The sequence below is a fragment of the Podarcis tiliguerta genome (assembly GCF_965153285.1).
Source record: "Podarcis tiliguerta genome assembly, chromosome: 9".
NCBI classification, from domain to species: domain Eukaryota; kingdom Metazoa; phylum Chordata; class Lepidosauria; order Squamata; family Lacertidae; genus Podarcis; species Podarcis tiliguerta.
In genome coordinates, this window is record NC_139542.1 from 52,304,350 (window position 1) to 52,330,977 (window position 26,628).

The 26,628-nt window shown below is 43.6% G+C and overlaps 1 protein-coding gene across 8 annotated transcripts in view; it reads right to left on the minus strand.

Moving 5' to 3' along the window:
* The window catches only part of LNX1 (ligand of numb-protein X 1), a 117,482-nt gene that overhangs the window by 22,657 nt on the left and 68,197 nt on the right, over positions 1–26,628 (minus strand). For 5 of the 8 annotated variants that reach the window (XM_083458155.1, XM_083458156.1, XM_083458157.1 and 2 more), the window contains 6 exons: positions 16,405–16,646; positions 14,136–14,291; positions 9,672–9,812; positions 6,594–6,796; positions 4,757–5,128; positions 1,871–2,005 (listed from right to left, as the gene is read on the minus strand). In XM_083458155.1, the coding sequence (XP_083314281.1) occupies positions 1,871–2,005; positions 4,757–5,128; positions 6,594–6,796; positions 9,672–9,812; positions 14,136–14,291; positions 16,405–16,646 (1,249 nt within the window). The remainder of the gene's footprint in view (positions 1–1,870; positions 2,006–4,756; positions 5,129–6,593; positions 6,797–9,671; positions 9,813–14,135; positions 14,292–16,404; positions 16,647–26,628) is intronic. The other 3 variants (XM_083458159.1, XM_083458158.1, XM_083458161.1) reach the window with 1 other exon arrangement.

Below are 26,628 nucleotides of genomic sequence, written 5' to 3' on the forward strand. Positions count from 1 at the left end.
TTCTACAAGGGTGGCACTGAGGCTGAGGAAGAGGATACTGATAGGTTATGCTGCCCCCAAAATTGGTTGTAAGTAAGAAGGTTTTGTTGTTTAGTCGTTTAGTCGTGTCCGACTGTTTGTGACCCCATGGACCAGAGCATGCCAGGCACTTCTGTCTTCCACTGCCTCCCGCAGTTTGGTCAAACGCATGCCGGTAGCTTCGACAACACTGTCCAACCATCTCGTCCTTTGTCGTCCCCTTCTCCTTGTGCCCTCCATCTTTCCCAACATCAGGGTCTTTTCCAGGGAGCCTTCTCTTCTCATGAGGTGGCCAAAGTATTGGAGCCTCAGCTTCACGATCTGTCTTTCCAGTGAGCACTCAGGGCTGATTTCCTTCAGAATGGATAGGGTTGATCTTCTTGCAGTCCATGGGACTCTCAAGAGTCTCCTCCAGCACCATAATTCAAAAGTGTCAATTCTTCGGCGATCAGCCTTCTTGATGGTCCAGCTCTCACTTCCATACATCACTACTGGGAAAATCATAGCTTTAACTATACGGACCTTTGTTGGCAAGGTGATGTCTCTGCTTTTTAAGATGCTGTCTAAGTAAGAAGGTGGAGGATGGCAAAGGGCAGACTGGGATTGGTGGGGCAGGGCCCCATTTGCCCTAATGGAGCCGCCTCCACTGAAGGTGAGGCAGGCAGCAACACTTCCTTGGTCCTCTGGTGCCCTGAGTTTGGAGCCTGCTCCATAACATCTGATGTCATTTCAGCCCCAGCTTATGACATTTCATTTGCCCAAGCCTTTCGTGTGCTGAATTTTTAAGGTGACATTTTAATCTGGCCTATTGCTCTTTTTCCCAGCTACAGTTTCTGTGGTCTTTTATATGGTTTTACACTTTTACCATTAGCTGTTCTGGCAGATTTTTAAAAAGATATTAAAAAAAAGAAAAAGAGGCTGGGCTATTTAAATTCTAAGTGTAATATTCACAACTTTCTTACCTGCCCTTAACCGTAAGGTACCAGGAAGGGTTATAACAATAAACAAATACACAATTCCACCAGTATGCCAATTCCACCTCTTGCCTATGTCACTGTGGCAGCAGCTTGAATAAAGGGAGAGATGGTATAAAAGGACTCGTAGGACTTCAGTGAAACTGCTGGCGCTCATGGACAGAAGACGAGAGAGGGAGGAAACCAAACAATTCTCCCTCAGGATGCTAAGTATCCTTGCCTCTGTTTGTCAAACCTGAGGTATGAGTAATGGGAGCCCTGCTCCCTTATGAGGACTGACTTTATTGTCCTGCATCCAAAGTCATAAGTTACACACTGGAGTTTGTTTAAAAATAGCCCCTCATGCTTTCTATTTTAGTATTTAGTAAATCACAGCAGTGGCCTCCTATGGATGCTGCGAAGCAGGCAAGAAACTGGCAGCATGTTGAAACTCCACCCTCACAATCCTCTCGATAACAGTTAACCCCAAAATTGACTGACAGGATAACAGTCCGCCTATTAATCTTTTACCAGATGGTAGGAATCTCTGAAGCATTATGTTTTTGCTTGAAAGCACAGTTGAAAAATAGAATACGCAAGGGACACATGTATATAAAACTTTTTGCACCCTAGTTTTCTTTCAACTTCCTCTTTCTCACCCCCTGCACTCCCTCTGCCATCCATTCACAAGACAGCAGCACTTCCCAGGGTGTAAACAAAGAGGATCAAGGTTTCTGTGTTTACACAGCAAAGCTAAAATGTGCTCATTTCAGTGATACTGTCCAGAGAGGATACTTAAGAGACATTAACACATTAGTCAGGGTTCCAGACACCCTCTCCCCCCCCCCCACTCCTCCACAGAAGAAACCACAATATGGGGAATGAGTACTAGGCCTCACCTTGTTAGGTTTGTTCCTCAGAGAGGGGAAGAGCTGGTGGCTACCATTGTAATCCCATCCAGCCTCCTGCAAGATATCAGGAGTCTGTTGCCTGGTTTGCCGAGACACAGTGAAGTGAACTCGCTTCTGACTAGCCTGTGTACAGATAGAAGAGAAACAAATCCAGCTTGTTAATCAGTTGCAAAAGCAAATCTCTCAGGACTGGAAGAATGCAAATATCTTTAAATGATTTTATTAATATGACTCCTTATAGTCCATCATACCACTTCTACATATTTCTCACTGTAGATAGATCCATCAAACAATTTGTAATATTAAGTAATCAGTGGCCTATTTAATTTTTTTTAAGTCTTTTTTGCATTGTGGTTGTTGTTTTTTTACTAACTGGACAGAGGATGGTTTTTATTAACTTACAACTCCCTTTTTTGTCAGACTTTTGCTGCCCAAAAATGTGGGACAAGGGAGCAAAAATAAAAATTAATTGGGGGGGGGGGTGAAGAAGAAGAAAAGACTGGTGCTCCCCTATTGGAAATATATAAAAGCAAAATGCAACTCCTGGTCAATACAACACAAAAGGCAGAAGTTAAATGTAATATTCTGCCCCGCATTTGGATCTAGCTATCTGCATCCATTCATTTGTATTATTAATACAAACCCACCCACAATTCTATCCTGCTCTTTTATGGCATGCCATCGTACAGGAATATCGGCATCTGAACTTTAAATCCACATAGTCACAGTATTGTCTTGTAACTAAAAACAGATGTCTGAAAAAGATTTAGATTAAAGCCATAGGCATGATATGAAACTAAACCAGCTGGTGGTGTAATAACTAATTAATACACAGATCTATTCTATATGAAATAATATGAAATGTATTATAAAGTCAGATGGAGATAAATCTACGGTTTACCTCATGAACTGCTTATTTACAAGTAGTTGCAAATGTGATGAACTGCTTGTGTGTGGTGGTCGGAGTGCGGTTGGAGTGCCAGAAGTTCAAATAAAGCATTTCTCTGAAATCTCATGGTTCTTTCTATATCATGGGTCTGAGTGAGAATTATTGGGGCTGAACTTGAAAAACTGAGAGGTGACATGACAGCTCTTCATATATTTGAAGATGGCTATCACATGGATGAGGGACGCGGGTGGCGCTGTGGGTTAAAGCCTCAGTGCCTAGGGCTTGCCGATCGAAAGGTCGGCGGTTCGAATCCCCGCGGCGGGGTGTGCTCCCGCTGTTCGGTCCCAGCGCCTGCCAACCTAGCAGTTCGAAAGCACTCCCGGCTGCAAGTAGATAAATAGGGACCGCTTACTAGCGGGAAGGTAAACGCCGTTTCCGTGTGCAGCTCTGGCTCGCCAGAGCAGCGATGTCACGCTGGCCACGTGACCCGGAAGTGTCTTCGGACAGCGCTGGCCCCCGGCCTCTTGAGTGAGATGGGCGCACAACCCTAGAGTCTGTCAAGACTGGCCCGTACGGGCAGGGGTACCTTTACCTTTTTTATCACATGGATGATGGAAAGCTTGTCCCACCAGAGGGTGGGACCCAAACTGATGGATTCAAATTATAGGAAAGGAGATTCTGATAAATATTAGGAAGAACTTTCTGACAATAAGTACAGTTTTTCTACATTTCTCCATCAGTTTGCTTCTCCCCCCCCCCCTTTAAGTAGGAAAATGTAAGGGCTTCAACTGCATTATTAAACATTTCTGTGGATTCTTTCAAGTTCAGTGGGTGCACATGCACACACATGGGCTCTTTCTGCTTATAAAGCACTCTTGATCTTTTCATAAATCTAAGTATAATTTGAAATACTAGCCTCTAGAAGGGTATTCCCTTTGATGCACATGCACGCGCGCGCACACACACACACGATACCTTGGTTCTCGAACTCAAACCATTCTGGAAGTCTGTTCAGCTTCCCAAAGGTTAAAAAACCAAGGCACGGCTTCTAATTGGATGATTGGCCCCGGAAACAATGCCGACAGCCGAAACGGACGTTCAGCTTCCGAAAAACGTTCGCAAACCAGAACACTTACTTCTGGGTTTGTGGCAATCGGGAGCCGATTTGTTCATCAACTAAGCCATTCGGGAACCAAGGGAGCATGGAGACTGGGTCATTTTTACCACCATATAGCCAAACTGCTATGTTTGGCTTCAGAACATAACAAGAGTATTCTGATTCTCACAGTGGCTAACTAAATGCCCAAGAAAAGCCCTTAGGACATGAGGGCAACTGCCCTCTCCCTCCAATATAATTTCCCAGCAACTGGCAATCAAAGACATACTGGCTCAGTTCTTGGAGGCATACTACACAGCCCTTATGATTAGTAGCCACTGATAGCCATATCTCCCATGGCTTTCTCTTGCCCTTTTTAAAAGCCATCTAAACTGGTGGTCCATCTCCACATTTTGTGACTTGCTTCCATGAACGGGTGGACCTAGCTAAAACTTCAAACCTGCTATTATCATACATCTATGTACTTCAGTATGGGAAACAGGCCAGAATCTCAGATGACATCACCCACCTACACAATAAAGAGCAGGCTAGAAGCACTTTTGTAAAAATAAAATTCCATGTTGCTAATTCAGGAATGATTTGTAATGCTTTAGGAATACGTCTCACTGAACGAGATTAGTAACGTGTTCGTTCTAATGAAATATTGTCACAATACTCCGCAGGAATTAGAGGTCCCTTTGATGACATTTAGTATATTATCTCCACTTTCCCGCCAATATTAGCAAATGGATTGCACTTAGGGGGCATAGTTAACTTGGCAAGAGTGGAAGTGGAACAGCTTTCTCTTGCTAAGTGTACAGTTCATGTCTTGAAATATCATCGCTTATCAGATATGCTCAGAAATGGTGAGGAAGTTGTTGAGTCAAACCTGTATCAGCTGGGCTGCACTTTCTGGACTTCCGTATCGAAGATCATGCCCGTTAATTGCCAAAACCCTGTCATTCTCTTGAAGCTGCCCATCGCGGGCAGCAACGCCTCCTTCCAGTAAGTTGAAAACAAACACCCCAGTTTCATCAGCCTTGCGGACCAGCTTGATGCCCAGCTGCTCATCCGGGCTGCTTTTGTTCAGAACCACATGAAAACTGTCGTCCCTGTTGCAGGGAATGTCCAGAGAAAGTCCACTGTTTCGGCATCGGTACCTCTGCTCTCTGAGTACGGTGAGCCGGAGGACTTGGCAAGGTTGCCTCAGGACCGACAAGGCGTAGCTGTGCGGCACATTTCTGATGTCTATGCCATTTACCTGGAAGACAGAACCACAAACCAGTAAGTTTTTTTTAAAAAAAGGCCATCTAATTTGAACTGGCACTGCCAGACAGAAAGACCTACTTGTACAGATGTCTTCCTGTTAGAGCGACATGTGGCATTTGCCTCCCTCAAAAGAAGCCAAGTTTTCATTATATAATATCCTTTCCCCACAAGGACAGCACACGCTGTACTGTTTTCTTCCTCTCCTGCTGATTATCTCCAGACATAATGGCTATTTTTCAATTTTATTACTGCTCCTCCTCAGGCTCCAATATCCTCTCGCCTATCTCAATTTTGAGTCCAGCGGCTTCTCCTTTTCCAGTGCTGCCATTCTCCACTAACCCTGCCTTCTCTCCCACTCTAGTATTTATCTGTTGCCTCAATGATACGTGGATTATAATTGAAAGACGCCACCCTCGATTTCTGAACAATAAAAGAATATGGATATTGATCACGGTCCACATCTTCACTAAACAGTATAAATAGTGGGACTGAAGGAGGGCGAAGGCAGAAAACCCAAGTTTTAAATACTTAGGAAATCACATATGTTTGAAATGGCTGTCAGCCATTTTATACCAATGTTTCATTGGGGTTCTCGTTGTTTGTTTTCACAGGAGATTTAATCCTATCTCTGCTAATACTTCTAGCACTTAAATTTGCTATAAGGGAAATAAATCAAGCAACGGTTTGGAGATGCAGTTTTATGCAGTTGACCCGCTGACTCGAGTCCCTGTGGAAAATGCATTCTTTCTCCAGCAACTTGACTTATCCTTCTCTCAGAGAATGAGAACTGAGTACAGAATAGCAAATTTCTGCTATAAAGTCGGAAGTAGGGCTGGATGCATCCTTCAGCAAAATAAGCCTTAGAGAAGGGAACCTACCAAATTGGGCGCTTTCTCCATGGGGAAAAACACCACTGATCTTCTATTTAGCTCAGTAACACTGTAAGTGCTCCTAAGAGTAGTTAAGCATTGCCCCATCTGGAGAAAAAGTATTTGCAGCAGCACCAGGGAGTTGTTTCCTCAGCACTGCTTCAGTTAAGGTGACCACATGTAAAGGGGGGCAGCATTTCTGTTAATACAGTGGTGGTCAACCATTTTGGCAAGCATACTACAAGTCAAGTCCGAAATACGAGAGAGTGATGAAGAGCTGGATTTAGGCCTACTGAGTCCACAACGATCCAACAAAAAGCATACTAAATACAAATAATTCTGCCTTAACTAGGTGAAGGATTGCTGTTGAAACGCCTAAGTTTGACTTCAAAATGAATCCACACCAGTAAACAGAAAGATGCTGCTCTTCTTTATGCCTTCTTCCTGTCACCCCTTCCTCTTCTGGGCAGGCGAAGAATGTTTGCCATGTCCTCAAGCTGAATTAGGAACCTTTACATAAAAGCAGAGTCTCTACGTACGCTATTAAAAGTCTCCTCACATTTGCATCCACCTCCATTAAGAGTGTACCTTTAGTATCATGTCCCCTGGCAGCAACCTTCCATCCCTGGCAATGATTCCATCTCGGTAGATGTGCTGTATGATGATGTGAACCAATGGGGTTTCACTGCCTCCCACAATCCTAATGGCAAGGCTTTCGTTGGGATCACTGCGGCTGATCTTAATGCAGGTAATTTCACCATCTGGGATGAGGTGGTATAGCCTTGGGAAGACTGAAAACACACAGAGAAAATGCCTTTATTCAGAATACAGATCCCTGGTTTTTGCTTTTTTTGTTTTGAATATATCTAGCCATAGAACATGCAGCTTTGCACAGTTGACCCAACTAGGTTTTAACAGATCTGCTGTATGTTAAAAAGGGTAAGAGATTACATCCATGCTGGTTCATGGTGCAAGAAGGATTTTTCCCTCCTAAGCCAAAATAATGCATGCTAATCTTCATCTTTTTAAAATCAGTTGTTGTCTCGGACATCTCTCCTTACATAAAGCAACTTCCTCTGTCAGCCTAATGATTCCATAGTACACAGCACAACGATGCAACACAGAGGACACAAATATACAAGAAAATTTCAGCAGTATGCTTTAGAGAACCCAGTTCTGTGATCACATTCTGGTAAAAGCTCTTCTCTGGCTGCATGCATACAATACCCTTAAAGCACATTCAAAGCACATTCTCTGTCTCTCAAGAAATTATGGGCACTGTTACTTTACCCTTCACAGAGTTAAAAATTTCCAGCAATCCCTAACACAGCGAGGCACAGCTAATGAGAACAGGTAGAGAGTACAAGGAATACTGAAAGTTAGGAGAAACAGCTGGACAACAGATGTATATGAGTCTGAAGTATTAGCAGGACCAGTTCAAGGGGATTTTTGCCACTCTAGGAGAAGCATCCCTCATGCAAGCTGCCTGTATCCCCATTATCCCCTGAGATACTGCAGTGAATACTGAGATGCATTCTCAGTATTTGTGGAAAGTAGTCACATCACAGGAAGTGCAGTATCTCAGACTTGCAAACTGCATCTAGTATGGTGGAACACTTCTTGAATTGGGTCATTCCAAGTGCTTCAGGTCTTGCTGTATGATAAAACTGGCCTTGTGCATCTATCTGAAGCCAGTTCAAAGAAAATATCTCACTTTTAATGTTGCCATATTAAATCCTTTATTGTTCCAAGGCTAGAGAAGGCCTCAATGACAGAATCCAGTACTACCACCAAAATGCAATATAAAACCTTGAATTTCACAGAAAACTGTCTAGCAGCTAGCTCAAACAAAATCACTTACTGAAGATTCACCAGCACCCAATCCTTTCCCCTATCAAAGTGCTGAAAATCAGGCAACGGTTCTTACGCCGTCAGTATTCTACCCAAGTTTCAATTGCAAAATTGAGTGACAAAACCTAGTTCTTTGAAGCACATTCGATCCTCATTTTCCCTCTGAAAGAATTCTGGTCTTTGTAGTTTACGCCTTGGAGATTTATAATTTTCAATAATCCTTCACAAACTAGAATGCCCAGAATTCTTTGAAGGAAAGAATGCACTTCGAATGTATAGGTTGTTTCACATTGCCAACAGCAGTGTCATGTGTATTAACAAGAGCAAGTACAGCTCCAGTTATTATGTCATAATAAACACTCAGATTTCGTATTTCCCTTATCTGCCACCGCTAGTTGTTTCATCTCGGGTTTTCCAGAGTGGACGCTCAACAGAGAGTCGCATGCAATCCCAGCTTCCCAGTGTTGGTGCTGACCTTTAAACCCCTAAACGGCCTCAGGCCTGTATACCTGAAGAAGTGTCTCCACCCCCATCATTCAGCCTGGACACTGAGGTCCAGCTCTGAGGGCCTTCTGGCAGTTCCCTCACTGTGAGGTGAGTTTACAGGGAACCAGGCAGAGGGCCTTCTTGGTAGTGGTGCCTGCCCTGTGGAACACCCTCCCATCAGATGTCAAAGAAATAAACAACTATCCTACTTTTAAAAGACATCTGAAGGCAGCCCTGTTTAGGGAAGCTTTTAATGTTTAATGCTGTATTGTGTTTTTAATACAGTGGTACCTCGCAAGACGAATGCCTCGCAAGACGAAAAACTCGCAAGACGAAGGAGTTTTTTGTTTTTTGAGTTGCTTCGCAAGATGAATTTCCCTATGGGCTTGCTTCGCAAGACGAAAACGTCTTGCGCCTTTTTCTTAAAACCGTCAATGCATTCCTATGGGAAACCGTCAATGCATATCCGTGCTTCGCAAGACGAAAAATTCACAAGTCGAAAAAACTCGCAGAACGAATTAATTTCATCTTGCGAGGCACCACTGTATTTGATTGGGAGCCACCCAGAGTGGCTGGGGAAACCCAGCCAGATGGGCGGGGTATAAATAAATTATTATTATTATTATTCCCAGTGAGTGTACCTCTACTGTACATGTTTATCAACACAAGTCTGTCACACTCACACCTTAACTTTGTAAGTATTGTCATGTATGGGAGGCTGGTTCTAAGTTTGAGGTAGCTTGAGGAGATGCGGTCCCTCGTATGTCAGCAAAGCCTGCCCATGGCCTTATTTGGCAGTCAGAAGCAGCTCTCCAATCAGCACCGGGTGTCAAGCCAGTATTTTAATTTCCCAAAGTGCCCTGAAGCACTACTACACTGGGGAAATTAAAATGGAGGGAAATTAACAGGGTGTCTCACCCCACCCACTGCTGACCAGAGGTCTCAGGGAAGGCATTGGCAATGGGCCCTGCTGGAACACAGAGGCCTGGCAGTTGCCCAAGGATACCACCACATTCTGATGACCTACAAGCGCAAATCAGCTCTAACATTCAAAGGAAGGCATTTCCATAACCAGTTAAACTCAAAACTACCAGCAATAATTAACTCCAGTATAGTAATAGTGGCATTTGGATGCAAACATATGCTGATATTTGCTAACTAGATCAAGTGTCTCCATTTCTTACCTACTGACAGAAATGGGCTTCATTCTAAATGCCATTCCCAAGAGCCTCGCTTTCCTTTCTCTGGTGTTCTAATTCTTCTTGTTAGCTACTTTTCATCCCGTTTTGAAAAGACTTCCAGTAAAGGAAAATCCTAACCATCGCATACCTTGCTTTGTCCCCTCAAACTTCCATCTCTTACATAGCGATGAACTGCCAAACCTAGAGAGAAGTATACTTTTTGTCTTGCTTTTGCCGATTCTGCTTCGTGATTTTGCTGCGTGCGTTTGTGGGGCGGGGTGCACTGGATCTGTCAATAATAATAAAACATCATCTCCATGCAGAAATATCTGGTGTCCTGCTTTCCTGAAGAATGAGATGTCAAGTCCTTACTTCAGGGAGCACCTCTACAGCTGCAATTAATTTATTGTTTAAAAGCATGGCTAAGACACCCTTCTTGGTTTCTGTTAACTATATTCCAAATTCAGGAGATTGTGAAACAGCGGGCAGGAAGGAATGGAACTACCAACCCAAAAACCAGGTCTAAAAGTTATATCTAAAGTCGAACCTGCATTAACATAATTGTTACTGACACATTTGTCTCAACAAGATGTACTGATGTTGTATTTCCTACGATTTATTTTACGGAGGCAGCGAAAACACTTTGCACATATTCTTTACTAAAATGGATTCTTTGAACAATTTTGCCTTTTTAATATCTACTACTTAAAAAAACAATTACTAGTCACATGATACATTTATATTTTGAAAAATAGTTTGGGTAGAATTACTTAGATGTGATTGCTTCCAAGTTAAAAATACCTCCTTGAATTTAAGATCCTAGTTAGTCGGATAACTAATCACATTTCCCTTTTCTCTGCTCCTCTTTCTGCTTTGTACAGGCAAGCTAAATCAATGACTTATCTTAAACAGTCGCAATCCCACCAGATTTCTTCTGTTATCTAGCTATTTATGCTCTGCTTATCACCAAGTCATCTGTCAGCTCCACTGAGATTGCTAACTAACAGGGTTTTGCCATATTTGGGTTGCAAACTCTATCCCAGGATCAAAACTGCATCCACAAGCCTGTCTGGTCCAGATTTTGACCAGTCTCCAGCATAAACTATCTGGTCTGTTACAGTTTTTTGTTCTCATGTCTCACATGCCTTCTTCTGTTTGTATCAGTCATCTCCATATATCCCATACACATGGACCTGAATTTCCAGGCAAATAGTTGTTTGTTTTTAGAAGTTATCTTTGTGATGAAATATATGTGGTGTGTATGCTCTCTGAATTCAGTAAAGACTGTTAGGCTATGTGCTCATCTTCTTCTGGAACAAATTTCAAGCCAGTCCTTTGCAAATAAATGTTCAGCATTAATGTTGCTCAGTCGGTCCAAACGGCAATTTTGTTTTTGTCCAGACTGATGTTTTTCCTATTTAGAGCTTAAAGAGCAGGTTTTCCCCGTGAAAGGAGTGGAGCAAGGGCAAAACTTCTTTGACTCGTGGGAAGTGGAAAACCACCCAGACTCATGTTTTCTACGCAGAAGTGTGGATGAGCTCTTAGTTCAGCCTATTCAATCTACAAGGATGTTATAAAATTGATACTAGACTTCTGAATCAGTATCTTGATTGTACTAGAAAATGTTCATTTGAATAGCACTGGTTAAAAATAAAGGAGTGAAGTCTAATTTCTGCCACAACAGGAAACATGTATAAAGACAAGAGTGGCAATAGTTTGACACCTGCCACATATTGTTTCAGGGGACCAGTGGACATCAGGAATGATGATCATGAATGATTTACAACAGAGTTTCCCAAACTTGAGTCTCCAGCTGGTTTTGGACTACAATTCCCATCATACCTGACCACTGGTCCTGCTAGCTAGGGATGATGGGAGTTGTAGTCCAAAAGTCTGGGAAACCTTGATTTACATGAATGGGGATCTGGTCTGACCCGGCCCACCAACCCCTCATAAATAATACCACTTTTTACCATAGCTGGTTTGACCGTGGCTTCGCTGACTTCTGAAGCAGCATACAGCTACTGGCATTGATAAGTGGTCAGGGTGCTCCACAAACAGGGGAAATGCTCTGTATGCTCTTATCCGATCTGACAAAGTGCTGGCAAAACATCTGAGCAGATTGGGGTGCTGTCTCTTGTTCTGGAAAACTCTGACCACCTCCCAATGGCGGGGGCTTGCTCAGCACCACCGCAGAAGGCACCAACGAAACTGCTTCGGTCACAGTAGTAGCAGTTTATGCAGTGCTGCCACAGAAACTGCTGCTGAAACTGACACGGTCACCCACTGCAGCCACCACCAAACTGCAGGTGTGACTGGGAAGAGTGTGTGTGTGTTACATTGTTGGCATGGGTGGGCATTGATGTGTTTGTGAGCATTCACAGGATAAGACTACAAGCTTGTTTTCTCCTGTTCTGGAGGGCAAGACTCGAACCAATAGCTTCAAGTTACAAGAAAGGAGATTCTGACTAAACATCAGGAAGAACTTTCTGATGGTAAAAGCTGTTCGACAGTGGAACAGACTCCCACAAGAGGTGGTGGACCCTCCTTCCTTGGAGGATTTTAAGCAGAGGTTGGTTGGCAATCTGTCATGGATGCTTTAGCTGAGATTCCTGTATTACAGGGGGTTGCACTAGACGGCCCTTGGGGTCCCTTCAACTCTATGATTCTATGACTAATTCCTGTCAGCAGAAACACCTCAGAAATTTATTTCCCATTAATTTCACATCCCACCTTACTTTAGCAGAGAAACAGTCTCTGAATTGCAGTGTAATGGCGAAAAGGAAACGGAAAACAGGCAGAAGATCAAGAAGGCACAGGACAGGGCTCAGGGCCTCACAAACATATACAACGGAGGTTACTAAAATGAAGAGCCTGCTACTTCTGACATCTTACTGGTGTCTCAAGGCTGCTCTTGCATGGACAGCTGTTAATGTTGCTTAGGGGAGGTGGCTAAAGGAAGACAGCTTCTTGCTCCCTATCTCTCTGTGTAGGCCTTGATAAAAGAGACAAACCTAGATCTTTTAAAATCACACTTTGACTAAATGTTGATTGTCAGGGGACATACGTCTAGACATAAACTGAAGCTAAGCTGACAGCTACCGAAAGGAAAGTTAAAATAATACTGGCAGTTAAACCATCTGAACTGCAGCTGACCTCAGCGAGAGCATGAAATAGGAAATATAATTTTAGAAACAACCAGCTCTTGAACCTTGACAGGATTAAATGAACACGAATTTTGATGGATCAGGAGGATTCTAGAAGCTAGATGGTGACAGCTGACAGCCAACAGGCAATTGGGGCCTTGCTTAAATGTTGTTTCCTTCAAACCCACAATCCTCCCAGAATTCTCCTTGCAAAACCACAGTCTCCACAGTCCCACATCGAAGATGAAATGAGGCCCAATTCTGATTAGTCATTTATTTTTCCTACCAGATGTGCTAAGTGTATAAATCATTTGAGCTCTGCTGTATATGAAACATACCATTCCTCTGTATATATACTGTATATCCCTCAATACCTTCCTATGTTGTTGGCATTAAAGGTACAGTAATAGCTTTAGGATCAGGGAGTAAGAGGAGGATATAGATGAACTGAATTGACTATATGTGTACAGGGGCATATGCATGCAGGGGCGGCCCATCTCATTTTGCTGCTTGAGGTGAAATGGTAAGGTGCCCTCAGCCCAGTCAAAGTCACGCTTACTGGGATTGTGTGGTAGCAGTTTCCAGGTTCTGCTAGTGGCACCCCCGCCATGGAAGCTGCAGTGGTGGCTTCCAAGTTCTAGTATGATCTCTCTGGAACTTTGAAGCCATCACTGCAACCTTTTCTCCAATGATGTGGGGGCACTGCGTCATTGGAGAGCCAGTGTGGTGTAGTGGTTAAGAGCAGTAGACTCGGAATCTGGTGAACCGGGTTCGTGTCTCCGCTCCTCCCCATGCAGCTGCTGGGTGACCTTGGGCCAGTCACACTTCTCTGAAGTCTCCCAGCCCCACTCACCTCACAGAGTGTTTGTTGTGGGGGAGGAAGGGAAAGGAGAATGTTAGCCGCTTTGAGACTCCTTCGGGTAGTGATAAAGCGGGATATCAAATCCAAACTCTTGAGATGTTGCCGCCCGAGGCAACTGCTTCAGTCTGCCTCATAGGCGTGCTGGCCCTTGTATGTAGTACACTATCCATGGAAGAAAACCTATTCTCACCTCTAATGGTGAATAATTTTTTTTTTTTAGTTCATTTTACCCAAGGAGAAAGAAACAAACACTAAGCAGAAATCACCCACACCAAAGACACCATCAATAACAAACTGTCTTGTGAAAGCTGTAAGGAAAGGTACGTTACAGCAACCCAGCCAAATGGGTTCGGTATTTTATTATTAATTATTATTATTAATTTATTATTATTATTATTATTATTATTATTATTATTATTATTATTATTATTATATGTTTCTATGGAGCTTGTTGCACAGAATAACATCTTTAACTTCTGGCTCAAGAATTTAGCATTCACAAGATTCCTATACAATTTCCCACAAAGTATTTTCTGTTTTCACATGTTAAAATTAAACAATCAACTATTTAAAAAGACAACATTTTAAGAATAAAAATCACTACCTTCCTCCAGGGCAACCAAATGGTCAACGCTCTCCCTCTCTCTCTCGGCGTGGTTAGCAACGGCACTCCCACTTTTTGTCCTCCGAAGAACACTAAAAGCTCTGTTTATTTTCTTAAAAGACCTGCTCCTTATAGAAGAACGTTCAAAATGTCGAGCTGCAGCAAAGGGAGAGAGAGGTTTATTTTTAAAAGGAATAAAATTATGTAGGTTTGGGATAAAGACCTAAATACTTGTTCTGAGAACTATTAAAGGAATGTTCTGAGAACTATTAAAGGAACACACACACACACACACACACACACACACAGACACTTTTGCCCTTGCTTCACAGTTACATATATGCTCCCACCCTCTTATTTCGTACCTGTCGTCCCCCAAAATGGACTTGCAGGGCTTAATATTGATTAGCAATTCCACAATAGTCCCCAAAAGCAATAATTTTGCACTGGCACTGCAGAATTTCACTCTGGCCAGTATAGTTCATATAACTGAAGCATTTGTAATAATATTAATGCCATGCCCAAGTCACATTATTGCAAAAAGAAAAGAAAAGCGGAGGGGGGTGGGGGTGGGATTGAGAGTCTTCATTGCAAGAAGCTGTTACTCCTTCCCTGAATTTGCTGGAATAGTCTATTATCCTCTTTATTTTCAAAAAGCAGTACTAAGTCGTAACAATGGGTCTTCAAAGGCTAAATTGTTATTCTTCAAACAATACCCACTATTATAAATGTAACACATTCCTCCTTTTATTTAGGGTTGATAATAAATAAACAAATTCCAAGTTTAAAGATAAAAATTAGCAATATATATAAGCCAGTACTACTGCGAGGAAAAAGCTGAACTGATTTTTCAATTTTTTTTGTAGGTTGCTGAAGGGGTAGACTATTTTCCTGAATCAGTGCATTTTCTGGTTCAAAAACGTTTGGCACTTTTTTTGACAGCAATTCTCTATGTTTCCAATTTTGTTCACAGATTTCATATGGTATCACTAACAACTCATAAAAAGGAGAGATTCTGTGGGCCCATGATCAGATAAGCATGCGGAAAACTGGATATTGTTATGTAGTGACATGTGATGCTCAGATAGAAGAAGAAGAAGAAGAGTTTGGATTTGATATCCCGCCTTTCACTCCCCTTCAGGAGTCTCAAAGCGGCTAACATTCTCCTTTCCCTTCCTCCCCCACAACAAACACTCTGTGAGGTGATTGGGGCTGAGAGACTTCAAAGAAGTGTGACTGGCCCAAGGTCACCCAGCAGCTGCATGTTGAGGAGCAGAGACGCGAACCCGGTTCCCCAGATTACGAGACTATCGCTCTTAACCACTACACCACACTGGCTCTCAGGGGTAACAGGGAGCTAGAATCAATAACAAAACCTGGAACTGCATTGCCAGATGTCACGCAGAAGTCTATGCGGAGGTGAAAGACATACAAAGTGACTCACATCTTTACGGTATTTGACAGTTCAGGTAAGGCTTGACTTGAGATGTTCCTGCACTTCTTGTGCAGCTTGTGCATCTCATTATTCTCATTCTACCACCCCAACGCAGTATTACAAAGCCTTTGGCTGCTTTTGTGACATCTCTGTATATGCAAAATGAATGGAGAAATGTAAGGTTGGGTATGTTTGTGCTGCTAAACTGCCCCACGCCATAGTGAAATCTCAAGTATTTCGTCATCAATGAGATCATATCAGAATTTGATTTCAAATGTTTCATAACACCTTCCTGCTTTTGTTGTCTAGAACGTTGGTAGCAGTCTTCCCACCGAAAATTTGTGTTACTTTGTACATTGTGTGACCATTAGCTGATTTATAGAGCAACCTTAACCCCTGATCTGTGCTGCTGGAGAGTGTTAGGATGCACTTGCACACACCAGCCTGGGGGTTGCGTCAATCACTATAGAGGTTCCCATGACTTTCATGGTAAGTGTGGTACATGGCATGCTGCCACCAGCAATAGCCAGCACAGAACACCAAGATGGGGTATTCACGGAGGCAGGGCACAGATGAAACAGAGCTTGCATGAATTCACTGGATCCTAAGGCACTCTGTCTCCCCAATTTGGTGCCAGCACAGACCCAACGCCCCCAAAACCCAACCCTGGGATCTGAATTGCTCTGATAGGATCTCAAGACCCCCCACAGTTTAATATCAGGTTTTTCTGCTCCCCAAAAAGTATGAAATGTCTTCTGACAAGTATATATGACAGAAGAGGGGTCATTCAGGGAGAAGTGGGCAAAATCTGAGGAGCTTCACTCTGGTTCTTACTTCTAGTTTGGTTGCTTCTGTGGAGATCTGCAGAGGTGGCTCCTGACTGGCTGTCTTCTGAGGTGGTGCTAAAGGCTGGATTGATTAGGCCTGGCTCATCTGTCATTAAGGCGATGGTGGCAGAAGCAGAGAGCTCAGGGCCAAGGGCAGCTACAGTTAAAGGGGCATTAGAATCGGGAGATCCATCCTGCGAACGCCGTTTTCGTTCCTTGGTAAGGCCGTAATGAGATGCTCCTTTACACCTAAACAAAGAAGGGAAAGAGAAACATCATGTTGTGAAAACTGTTCAGATCTACTTGAGGCAAATGGAGACAGACAATAGTGTTTGGGGGTTCTTTTTTTTTTTAATGAGGCGAAATTCACAAAAACTGTTTGACCAAAAACAACGTAGGACAGAAAAAAGAAAAGATGACTCTATCTTACCATGTTCAGTTTTCTGAGCAGACTGTTAGCTTTCATCATATTAAGTTAACAGTAACAAGGCCCAGCAGTTAACATGAATTCATTTTATTAAACAATAAATTAGACTGGACAGTGAGCAACACTATGAAAAGATTTTTGGCATGTCATGTTTTCCCAGAACTAAATAGGAGAGGGAAGGGGAAGGGGACATCTAATCATAATGGATTAAGATATTAATTCACGTGAAAAGTCTACTTTTTGATGAAGAGCCCCATTCTAGCAACACTGGCCTGTTTGTGGCTGCAGTTCCACTGCATAGGAAACAGAGAGGCAGGTGACTGATCACGACAAAGAACGGAGCCTATAATCAGCTCTTTGTCTTTGGCTAATGAAAGAGGGCAGTGTGAGGCACGAAAGCTTGTCTATGTCAGCTTACGTTTGGGGAAAGAAAAAGCCACACACATAGGAGGCTGCTGGGCTCGACACCATGACAAACAGTGTCTGTCATAGCAGCCGTCACTTTGCGAGCGCCGTTGCATCTGCCTTCCAGATTCAGTGTTCCCACCGCCTTTGCAAAAGCCTTTCCCATAAGCTCACTGAAACAGGCCTTCCTTGTTGATCCACCTGCCTCTTAGTGAGAGTTGGGATGCTTCGGACGGTCATAGGTTTAGGCCTGGTAACAAAAGTCTCTCCCACATAGGCTCCCCACCTGCCCTCTGGTCATATGCTCATTTTCAAGCTCCCTAGCTCAGTCGACAGAGCATGAGACTCTTAATCCCAGGGTTGTAGGTTTCAGCCCTGCGTTGGGTGAAAGATACTTGCATTGCAGGGGCTTGGGCTAGATGGCCCTCCAACTCTATGATTCTATGGCAAGAAAAGCAACTCTATGATTCCAAGAAAAGCAAGAAGGCAGACAATGCAGGGGCACCATTTAAGGAGGGACAAAGGGACAGTCCCTCTTCCCTCAGTCACATGCATTATTCCCAAGCACACCTATGTTAGGATATAGTTCCGTTGCACCTTAAAAGGGTCAGGCATGACTGTTGTGTATCACATGCCTGTTTACATCCAGCACAGTCTGCTGGGAACTTCCATTGTATGTTACTGCTGTTTTGCCGGAGACGAAGGGATGCAGACATGTTTTCCTTTGTTCCTGAACTATGCTGAATAAAGTACTGTACAAATGTGCTTGCGCATCTCTCTGTCCGCCTCTTCTGCTGTGAGGTGATTTACACACTCTGCTGACAGAGCGTGCACGGGTCTCTAAATGTATCTGAGGCTCGTGTCGCTGTTTGATGCTGTTCCGAGGGAGACCGGCTGCTGGCAGGTGGCTGGAGCCAGCTGGGGGCCTGATGCCTGCCTGATGCCCCTGTCTTCCCAGCAGTATCCCAACAACCTACACATCTGGTTATTATGAAAAATACACATGAATACACAGGCGTACACACACACAACATATTCTCTTTTTTAAATGTAGTGCAAGGACATAAGAAGAGCCTGGTGGATCAGGCCCACTTAGTCCAGCATCCTGTTCACACTGCAGCCAACCAGCTGCCCATGGGAAGCTCCCAAGCAGAAGCCAAGCGCAAGAGCACTCTCTGCGTCTGTGGTTTCCAGTAATTGGTAGCATGCTGCCTCCAATTGTGAGGCAAAGCATAGTCATCTTCATGGATAGCCTTATCTTCAATGAATTTGTATATCCTCTTTCAAAGCCATATAAGTTGAAAGGCATCCCTGCCTCCCATGGGAGTGATCTCCATAGTTTAACTATTTATTTTATTTCATAAAATTCATACACCGCTTGATTGTGACAAACAAACACCCTCAGAGCTCCCTGGGAAAAGGGATCACTCTGGGAACTGCAGCTGGAAGAGACGACTGGAAGAACTCCACAAGATTCTGAGACGGGAAAGTGAACGGTCATAGCTACACAACTTGCAACTCACCAGTTCAGAGGCTGAGTCTGCAAAGAGATGGCGACAAGGCTCAGAAGACGCGGAATTTAAACAAGTATTATTCAAATGCATACACACACAGTCATTTTCACAGTTTATTGTTACGTGGGAGCAATCCTCTATGGCAAAAAAATCTCTCTTGCTCATGCATGCGCACACAGTTTTCGCACTCTGAGAAATGCCTGACTGCCTCAACACGAGGAGCATTCAAGATGAATTGAATCCTTAATGAGAGTCGCACAATAACCATAAAAACCAGGCCACTCTGAGGAAATTGCCTGTCACTTATCTCCAGAACCAACCCCATTCTGCCACTGCAAAGGTTCAAAACATGCTCCTGCTTGCAATGAATTCCGCTTTTTAATCAGTCTCTAATGGGCTTGCCCCACTTTCTCTTATTGTTCTCTTTTCTGTTATTGTTCTCTTGGCTAAGGTTAGCCAATGACTTTCATACAAATGTCCTCTGTGAAGGAACTCCTGAAACAGCGGTAGCCCTTAATAAGACAATGCTGCCTTAATGTATGGAATGCATGCCAGCGAACTGCCTAATGAAGAGGGCTTTCTGCCATGCTGCTCCCTAGCTGAACTTGTTCCTCCCTGTTCTGTTTCTGCCTGGCCATTTCTTTCTTTGCCTTTCAGGGCTGGCTCACACCTAAGCCGCATGGCAGATGCTTCCAAATGTCCACTCTGCCACTGAAATTAGTAGCACCACTTTTCAGTGCCTGTGAAGCATCTCCTACAAGCATCTGTCACTGACACATGAAAGGGTGTTTTCACTAGGAGTTGCTAGGCAAGACACTCTATACCTCAGCTGAAGTCCTTCCATTTAAACATTACTTTGTAACGTTTACATGATTGTTGTGTGGATTGCAACTAAAGAATGCATGCACAACACTTTGAATACAGCAAAGTGCTATACAGTGGTACCTCAGGTTAAGTACTTAATTTGTTCCAGAGGTCCGTACTTAACCTGAAATGGTTCTTAACCTGAAGCACCACTTTAGTTAATGGGGCCTCCCGCTGCTGCTGCGCTGCTGGAGCACGATTTCTGTTCTCATCCTGAAGCAAAGTTCTTAACCTGAAGCACTATTTCTGGGTTAGCGGAGTCTGTAACCTGAAGCGTATGTAACCTGAAGTGTATGTAATCTGAGGTACCACTGTACAAATGTTAAGCAGAATGATTATGATGTTTTTCCTAGTCAAGAACCACTGCATTTATTTTGAAAGTAACTTTAGACTAAATGTTGGTGACAACTCTCATGTACACCATATGTAAGGTAAAGGGACCCCTGACCATCAGGACCAGTCGTGACCGACTCTGGGGTTGCAGCGCTCATTTCATTTTATTGGCCAAGGGAGCTGGCGTACATGTGGCCAGCATGACCAAGCTGCTTCTGGCGAACCAGAGCAGTGCACAGAAACGCCATTTACCTTCCTGCCAGAGTGGTACCTATTTATCTACTTGCACTTTGACCTGCTTTCGAACTGCTAGGTGGGCAGGAGCAGGGACTGGGCAACGGGAGCTCACCCCATTGCGGGGATTCAAACCGCCGACCTTCCAATCGGCAAGCCCTAGGCTCTGTGGTTTAACCCACAGCACCACCCGCGTCCCTACACCATATGTAAGCCACTGCAAATAACGACTATATTGTTGTGTATTTATATGGTGGGAAGCCCCAGGAACATGCATTACTCCTTTCAGACAAACATCTGTACCTCAAAAGTATAACACTATCTGCCATAGCAGCTACTGCTGCCTTTCAGCGACTACTTATGCTGACACTGCTTAGATAAAAGAAAACAGGATTAAGCCAATGAATTCCTCTCTTAAAAAGAACAGTGGTGCATGGCTAAGTTTGATCACATTGGAACAGTTCCTGCTTAATTTCCATAGGGCTTATGGTAATTGTCTGCCTTCCAAAACAGGCCATTAAGAAACAACTTAATGACACTGCTAATAATATTTCTGCCACTGAACAGCATCACATCTCTGACAGCGCCCATCAACAGCTTTTATTTGTCCTTGGTTCAAAAGGAAGCTCATTCAGATGCTGCAAACCAGTACTACCTGGAGTGGTGGTCCACAGACTGGTGGTGATCTGCAAACCATCAGCTGCTGGTCATCAACAACTCCACTACAGTTCAGGTTGGGTGGGATGCTTCAGGGACCAAATATGGTATTGGTCTCTGGCACATAGGGTAAGAGGAAATGGCTGATGCATCACATCAGATAGTTTGAGAAGCACCTCCTTTGGCAGCATTCCCACATGAGTGCAGCCATATGGTAGACATAACGTCTGACCAGACATGATCCCACTGATGTTGTGTCCCCAACAGTTATTTGCCTGGCCATGGGCCCATTTTTTATGTGCCACATTCGTATGAATGAGAAGCATCTTTGGTCATCAGTTGTTGCTGCTTGGTGCACAGGTAAGAAAGCACTCATGTCCTTGGTTCGAGTTGTTTGGTCCTTAACAGGTTCCTCATTTTGCATCCCCAAAAGTGAATTGTAAATAAATAGGGAGGCATGCTGTGATTCTGATGTCGGGGTGTGTGTGTGTGTGTGTGTGTGTGTGTCTGGGTCTATCTCAGCCTCATCAATGGATCATGTGGTCTCCAATTCAAGCTCTGCAAAAGCTTTATATGCATCCCCTCAGCAATCCTCACAATCCTATAAGGTAGGCCAGTGATATTATCCCTGTAGTGTGAGGAAAAAGGCATGTGTAAACTGGAAGGAGAGATCCTGAAGCTGAGGCTCCAATACTTTGGCCACCTCATGAGAAGAGAAGACTCCCTGGAAAAGACCCTGATGTTGGGAAAGTTTGAGGGCACAAGGAGAAGGGGATGAAAGAGGAAGAGATGGTTGGACAGTGTTCTCAAAGCTACTAACATGAGTCTGACCAAACTGTGGGAGGCAGTGGAAGACTAAACAACAAAGAGCTAGAACTTCCCTGCTTATTTTCTACTACACAGCACCAACCTCTGCCCCAGCAAGATGTTGTTTGTGACCGATAGCAGAGGGATTGTGCCCTATTGCTGCAACAGCTAAGGATATGCGATTATGCCTGCAAAGCCTCCTGTATTCCCAGTCAATTCACCACAGGCTACAGGCCGAAGGGATGGATGCCAAAAGGCTCAATCATCTTTACTTAAAAAAACAAAGCAAGAGAGGGTGTGCCTGTTTGTCCCATGAAGATAATATTGCTATAGTTATTATGAAGTATTAAAAAATAAGAAACTGGAACAAATGCTCTTAAAATGCATGGCTGTTTCACAGTACATTGCCAATATAATCTGAAAGCTTCTAATGTCTTGCTTGATTGGGCATGAATCTGTGTTATTCTACAATCCCTTGAGTAGGGTGGGAAACGGAACCATTTCTTAGGGGGGAGAAGCCAAACTTTAAATCCAAACGATTTAGATCAAAATTCAGAGAAATTGTGCAACTAGCTTCTCATATCCAGCAAAGCTTTATATCCAGTCGACAACATGTAGATTTTGGAAAGTTCTTAATTTTGATGGGAGGATGGGAGGATACCGCTTTTTTAAACAACATATTTCAAGCTGTACAGAAAGGACTGTCAAAAGCAGTTTGCAGGGCCAAATGTGGAAAAGGTAAATGGTGAAAATAGAGTATCACTATGTTTGAAGAAGGTATTCAGTACAGCAAAAAGAACTCTCTGTGTTGTGGCTTGGGACGGAACATGCATGGCTTTAATGTCACCGGTGCTACTACAACCATAACCCATAACCTAACAGCATTTCCACCAACCAATCACTATCTATTGATCTAGTTTAGACTCAGTACTGAATTCCGTTTAGTGTTATGTGCACAGACCTCAGGCTTGCCTGTTTCCTCATCCCTCCTTCTCCAGCACAGTTAATTACATTTTATCATTAGTCCAAAAACACGCCCCCCCCCCAATAAAGTGTGGTCAGTCTTAACTACAGTTTACTGAACCACATTAGTCTCAAACTGTGGTTTGTAAAGTACTCTTGTTCCTCTAAACTCTAGTTAAGATTAAGTGCAGTTTAGGGTTCCAATACAACACTAAACTGTGACTAGCTGAAAGTGGAAGCAAAAGCTACCAATCCCTTCCTTGCAGCCATGGTGCAAGCCCCAGATTCATGAACAAAACACTACACCACTGTTTAGCGTTATGCTTGGCTAGATGGAGCTGGTATAAGAAACCTGTGTTCTTGAAAACTGAAATTAGCAAAGATATGCGTCTGTGTTACAAGAGTTACAGAATAAGCTTTAATGATTCTGTGGAAGCCCTTCTTGTACTTAGAAACTATAGCCTATTTTAGGGACAGGCCACTGGTCCATTTAGCTTAATATTGACTACACTGACTGGTAGCGACTATCCAGAGTACAGACTGGAGTCTGGTCCAACCCCAACCTAGAGATGCCAGAATTAAATCTAGAACCTTTTATGTGCAACGGAGCTACATTTCCCTCCACATTCCTAGAATTTTGTGAGCATCCTGCTAGTATCATACATTCATGCTGAACATTCAAAAACATTGGCATGCCACTCTGAACACTGAGCTGTGATGACGTACTGCTTCTTTCTATACTTCCTTTGACATTTCGTGTTAACCTTGCAGTGCTTCTACAAGTTTCAGATTATATCAGGTCCCAATGGGTTTCTTACCATCTAAATGCCATTTAAAACCTCCTCTTAGTTCAGGGATGCCGATTTGGGAAGCTTGTGCCAATACACAATTGGGGCAGCAGTGCCCACATTTGAAGCATTGAATAGTTTTTAAGTGCCCTGGGCTTGGTTCGAAGCATCTTTTAAAGATTAGGCTCCAGACTTCACTGGCCTCCTGGCTCTAGTTGCTCCGAGATGCTGAGAGAAGCCCCAGGCAGATCACTGCAGACAATTGAGCACTGTCTTTACACTTCTGCATTTGACGGAGCATGGTGTTAATAGCCTCCCAGAAGTCTGGATTTAGTGACATTTACCTCTGACCTCTGTGACCTTAATACCTCCGACCTTCATCCCCCACTGGCTCTTTTAGGTATCGACATTTCAAGGGACAGCACTTCCCAATAGTAATGAGCAGTAAATAACCCACGTTGTCCAAAGAAAGCACATCGAATCCCGTCGTTAACGCGCCTGCAAAGGGTTGGTTAAAAGTTTAAAGATGTAAATCAGTTGCCAAGTTGCCGGTGAGAAGGACGTGAGATGGATGGAGAGGAAATATTGCAAATAAAGGTTTTTAATTAAAAACCAAAAAAAAAGAGAGGAAGAAAAGACAGACAGTGATTCTCCTGACCTGATCAATTCGCAATCTGACCTCTAGCAACTTGCAAAGAACCTTTTAAAGAACAAAAGTGAATGACAGCATGTGACTATAACCCTCTCACGGCAGGGGCTCCTTGCTTTAGAGGGAAGAAAATTATGTCTCTCTCTTTCTCTGTCTGTCAAGAAACAGTAGATTTCTACTCCAATCTTAGCCACATGACCTGAATGTGGAAGTCTCACATTAATACTGCACACCACATTTGAACAAATTGTTTCTTGCCTTCATGATGCTGTCTGAAACATTTCCTTAATTTTTTTTATTTTAAATCATGATTCATGGTTTCCCAAATATTGCCCAACGTGGCTTATTTTCAAACTAAGAACACATGCAAATATCGTCACAGTCCTTCTTGGACTGTAGGCTCACATTGCCAAAGCTGACAGGTCCACAAGTGTCATCTATGAGGGGAGCACACCTGCCTTGAGTGTAGAAGGTCTCAATCCCTGGTGTCCCCAGAGAGGGCTGGATAAAGCTGGTGCCTGAAACCTTGGAGAGCCACTGACAGGTGTAGACAATATTGAGATAGGGTGTGCCTACGATGAAGCGGCTTCCTAGGTTTCCATGATGGTGGGGCAGGAAGAAGGTAGAGAGGGGATGCTGCAAGGGATGCAGCCGCCATGTTGAGGAGACAGCAGAACGTTTGATTCTCCCATCACCCTATTTCCCTTGAGCTGGAGAGTCTCTGTAGCTTTCCTGCTCAGAAAATGAGAGCGATATCATCTGTGTCAGTTATTCTGAGGCACCATACCTATCTAAATATTTTATATTTTATTTTCTTTATTGGTTTTAGTGAAGTCTCACTGACACAAATATTTGGGGATTTTTCCTTCATTGCCTGGGTAGAAAGGAACCACGTATTGCATGGGATTCAATTAAGCCTTACTCAGAGGAGACCTGTTGAAATCAATTGTCCTGACTCAGGCGTGTTGGTAAATTCCAAGGTGGTCTACCCTGAGTCGTCAAAAGCAGCTGCTTACCACCCATTGTTTTTCTCCACAAACTTTTGCCACTGAGCAGGCAATCCAGAAAATGGACAGCTCTTTACAAATATTGCTAATGGAGCAACTCAGGGGCCCCAATCCTTGGTTCTTCTGCACCTAGACCCAGACTTCCTGCCTCTTCACCTGGCTTTTTAAAAACTTTAATTTAAAATAATATGTTGCTTATAGGGTTGCTTTCCCTCTGAAATTTGCTTCAATTTAACTAGAAATAAATTAGTATGTGCAAATGTTATGCAAATATTGGTCACAGGTCTCTGACCTGAATTTTTTAAGGACATAGCAATACCCCTGCATATCTTACTTTTCTTTGAGGAAGCTCAGAGCAGCATACATGGATAACCCTGGCAGTCTCTTTTTTAGGCAATAACCAGGCTAGGACACACTTCTGTTTCTCAATGTACCCAAATCAGCTACCCTAAGGCCATTATATACAGTGGTACCTCAGGTTACATACGCTTCAGGTTACAGACTCTGCTAACCCAGAAATAGTGCTTCAGGTTAAGAACTTTGCTTCAGGATGAGAACAGAAATCGTGCTGCAGCGTCACTGCAGCAGCAGGAGGCCCCATTAGCTAACGTGGTGTGTAATGGTCCTAGAGGTTGCTCGTGCGTAAACTTGTCCCAACCTCTGGCTGGGTTGCCTGAGTGAACCTTTCCTGTCCGGGCAGCCACTCGCCCGTGACTGTCTCAATCGCTGGCAGAATCTGTCAGTGGGCGTTTCTTAAGCTTCTTCCAGCAAGGAAGCTCTTTGACGCCAAGTCTCCGCCTACTCTCCCTGCATGGAAGCCTTCTGCGCAAGGAGGGCGTAGGCAGCGGAGGACCCTTCCTCTCCCCGCTGGTCCCCGGCAAGGAATCATGGGACCGCCTCGCCGATTCCCCCATCTGCCCCCCTTCTCCACTGGAGCTACGTTGGTTCTCTTCCCCAGAAGACGGGCTGCCTCTCCCACTCCTGGGACGTTCTCTGGGATCCCTTTGGAGCTTGCTCTCTCCCTCGGACACTGATGGCAGTTCCCTGACATGGTGCTTCAGGTTAAGAACCGTTTCAGGTTAAGTACGGACCTCCAGAACGAATTAAGTACTTAACCCAAGGTACCACTGTATCTGTTATTCTACTCATGGGTATCCCCCATGGACTAGGAATGCATACATATTCCAAAGCCATCACCTTTGGATGATAGTGACTTTCACTCTCATGTCCTGTATACCATATTGCATCAAGCATCTGATGTGCTGACAGAATGAATGCAGACATATTTAAAACAAATCCTGCTTGCTTTCTGTAAGTATAGCTGTAACAGCCTGTCAAAACAGATGGCTAATCCTCCCAAAATGACCAGCTTTTAGATACATAATGCTCTTAGATCTATCATAGAAAGCACTATTCCTTATAATGTCCCAGATGGGGAAACTCTGGATTTTTTTTACCCTGAGAATCTTAGCTTTCTCTTTTGAAAAAAAACACAAGCCACTAGCCCTCATGGTGTCCATTTGCAAACAGCTCCAAAATTCTGACTAAAAACAAGATTGAGCACAGGCTGACGTCTTTATACC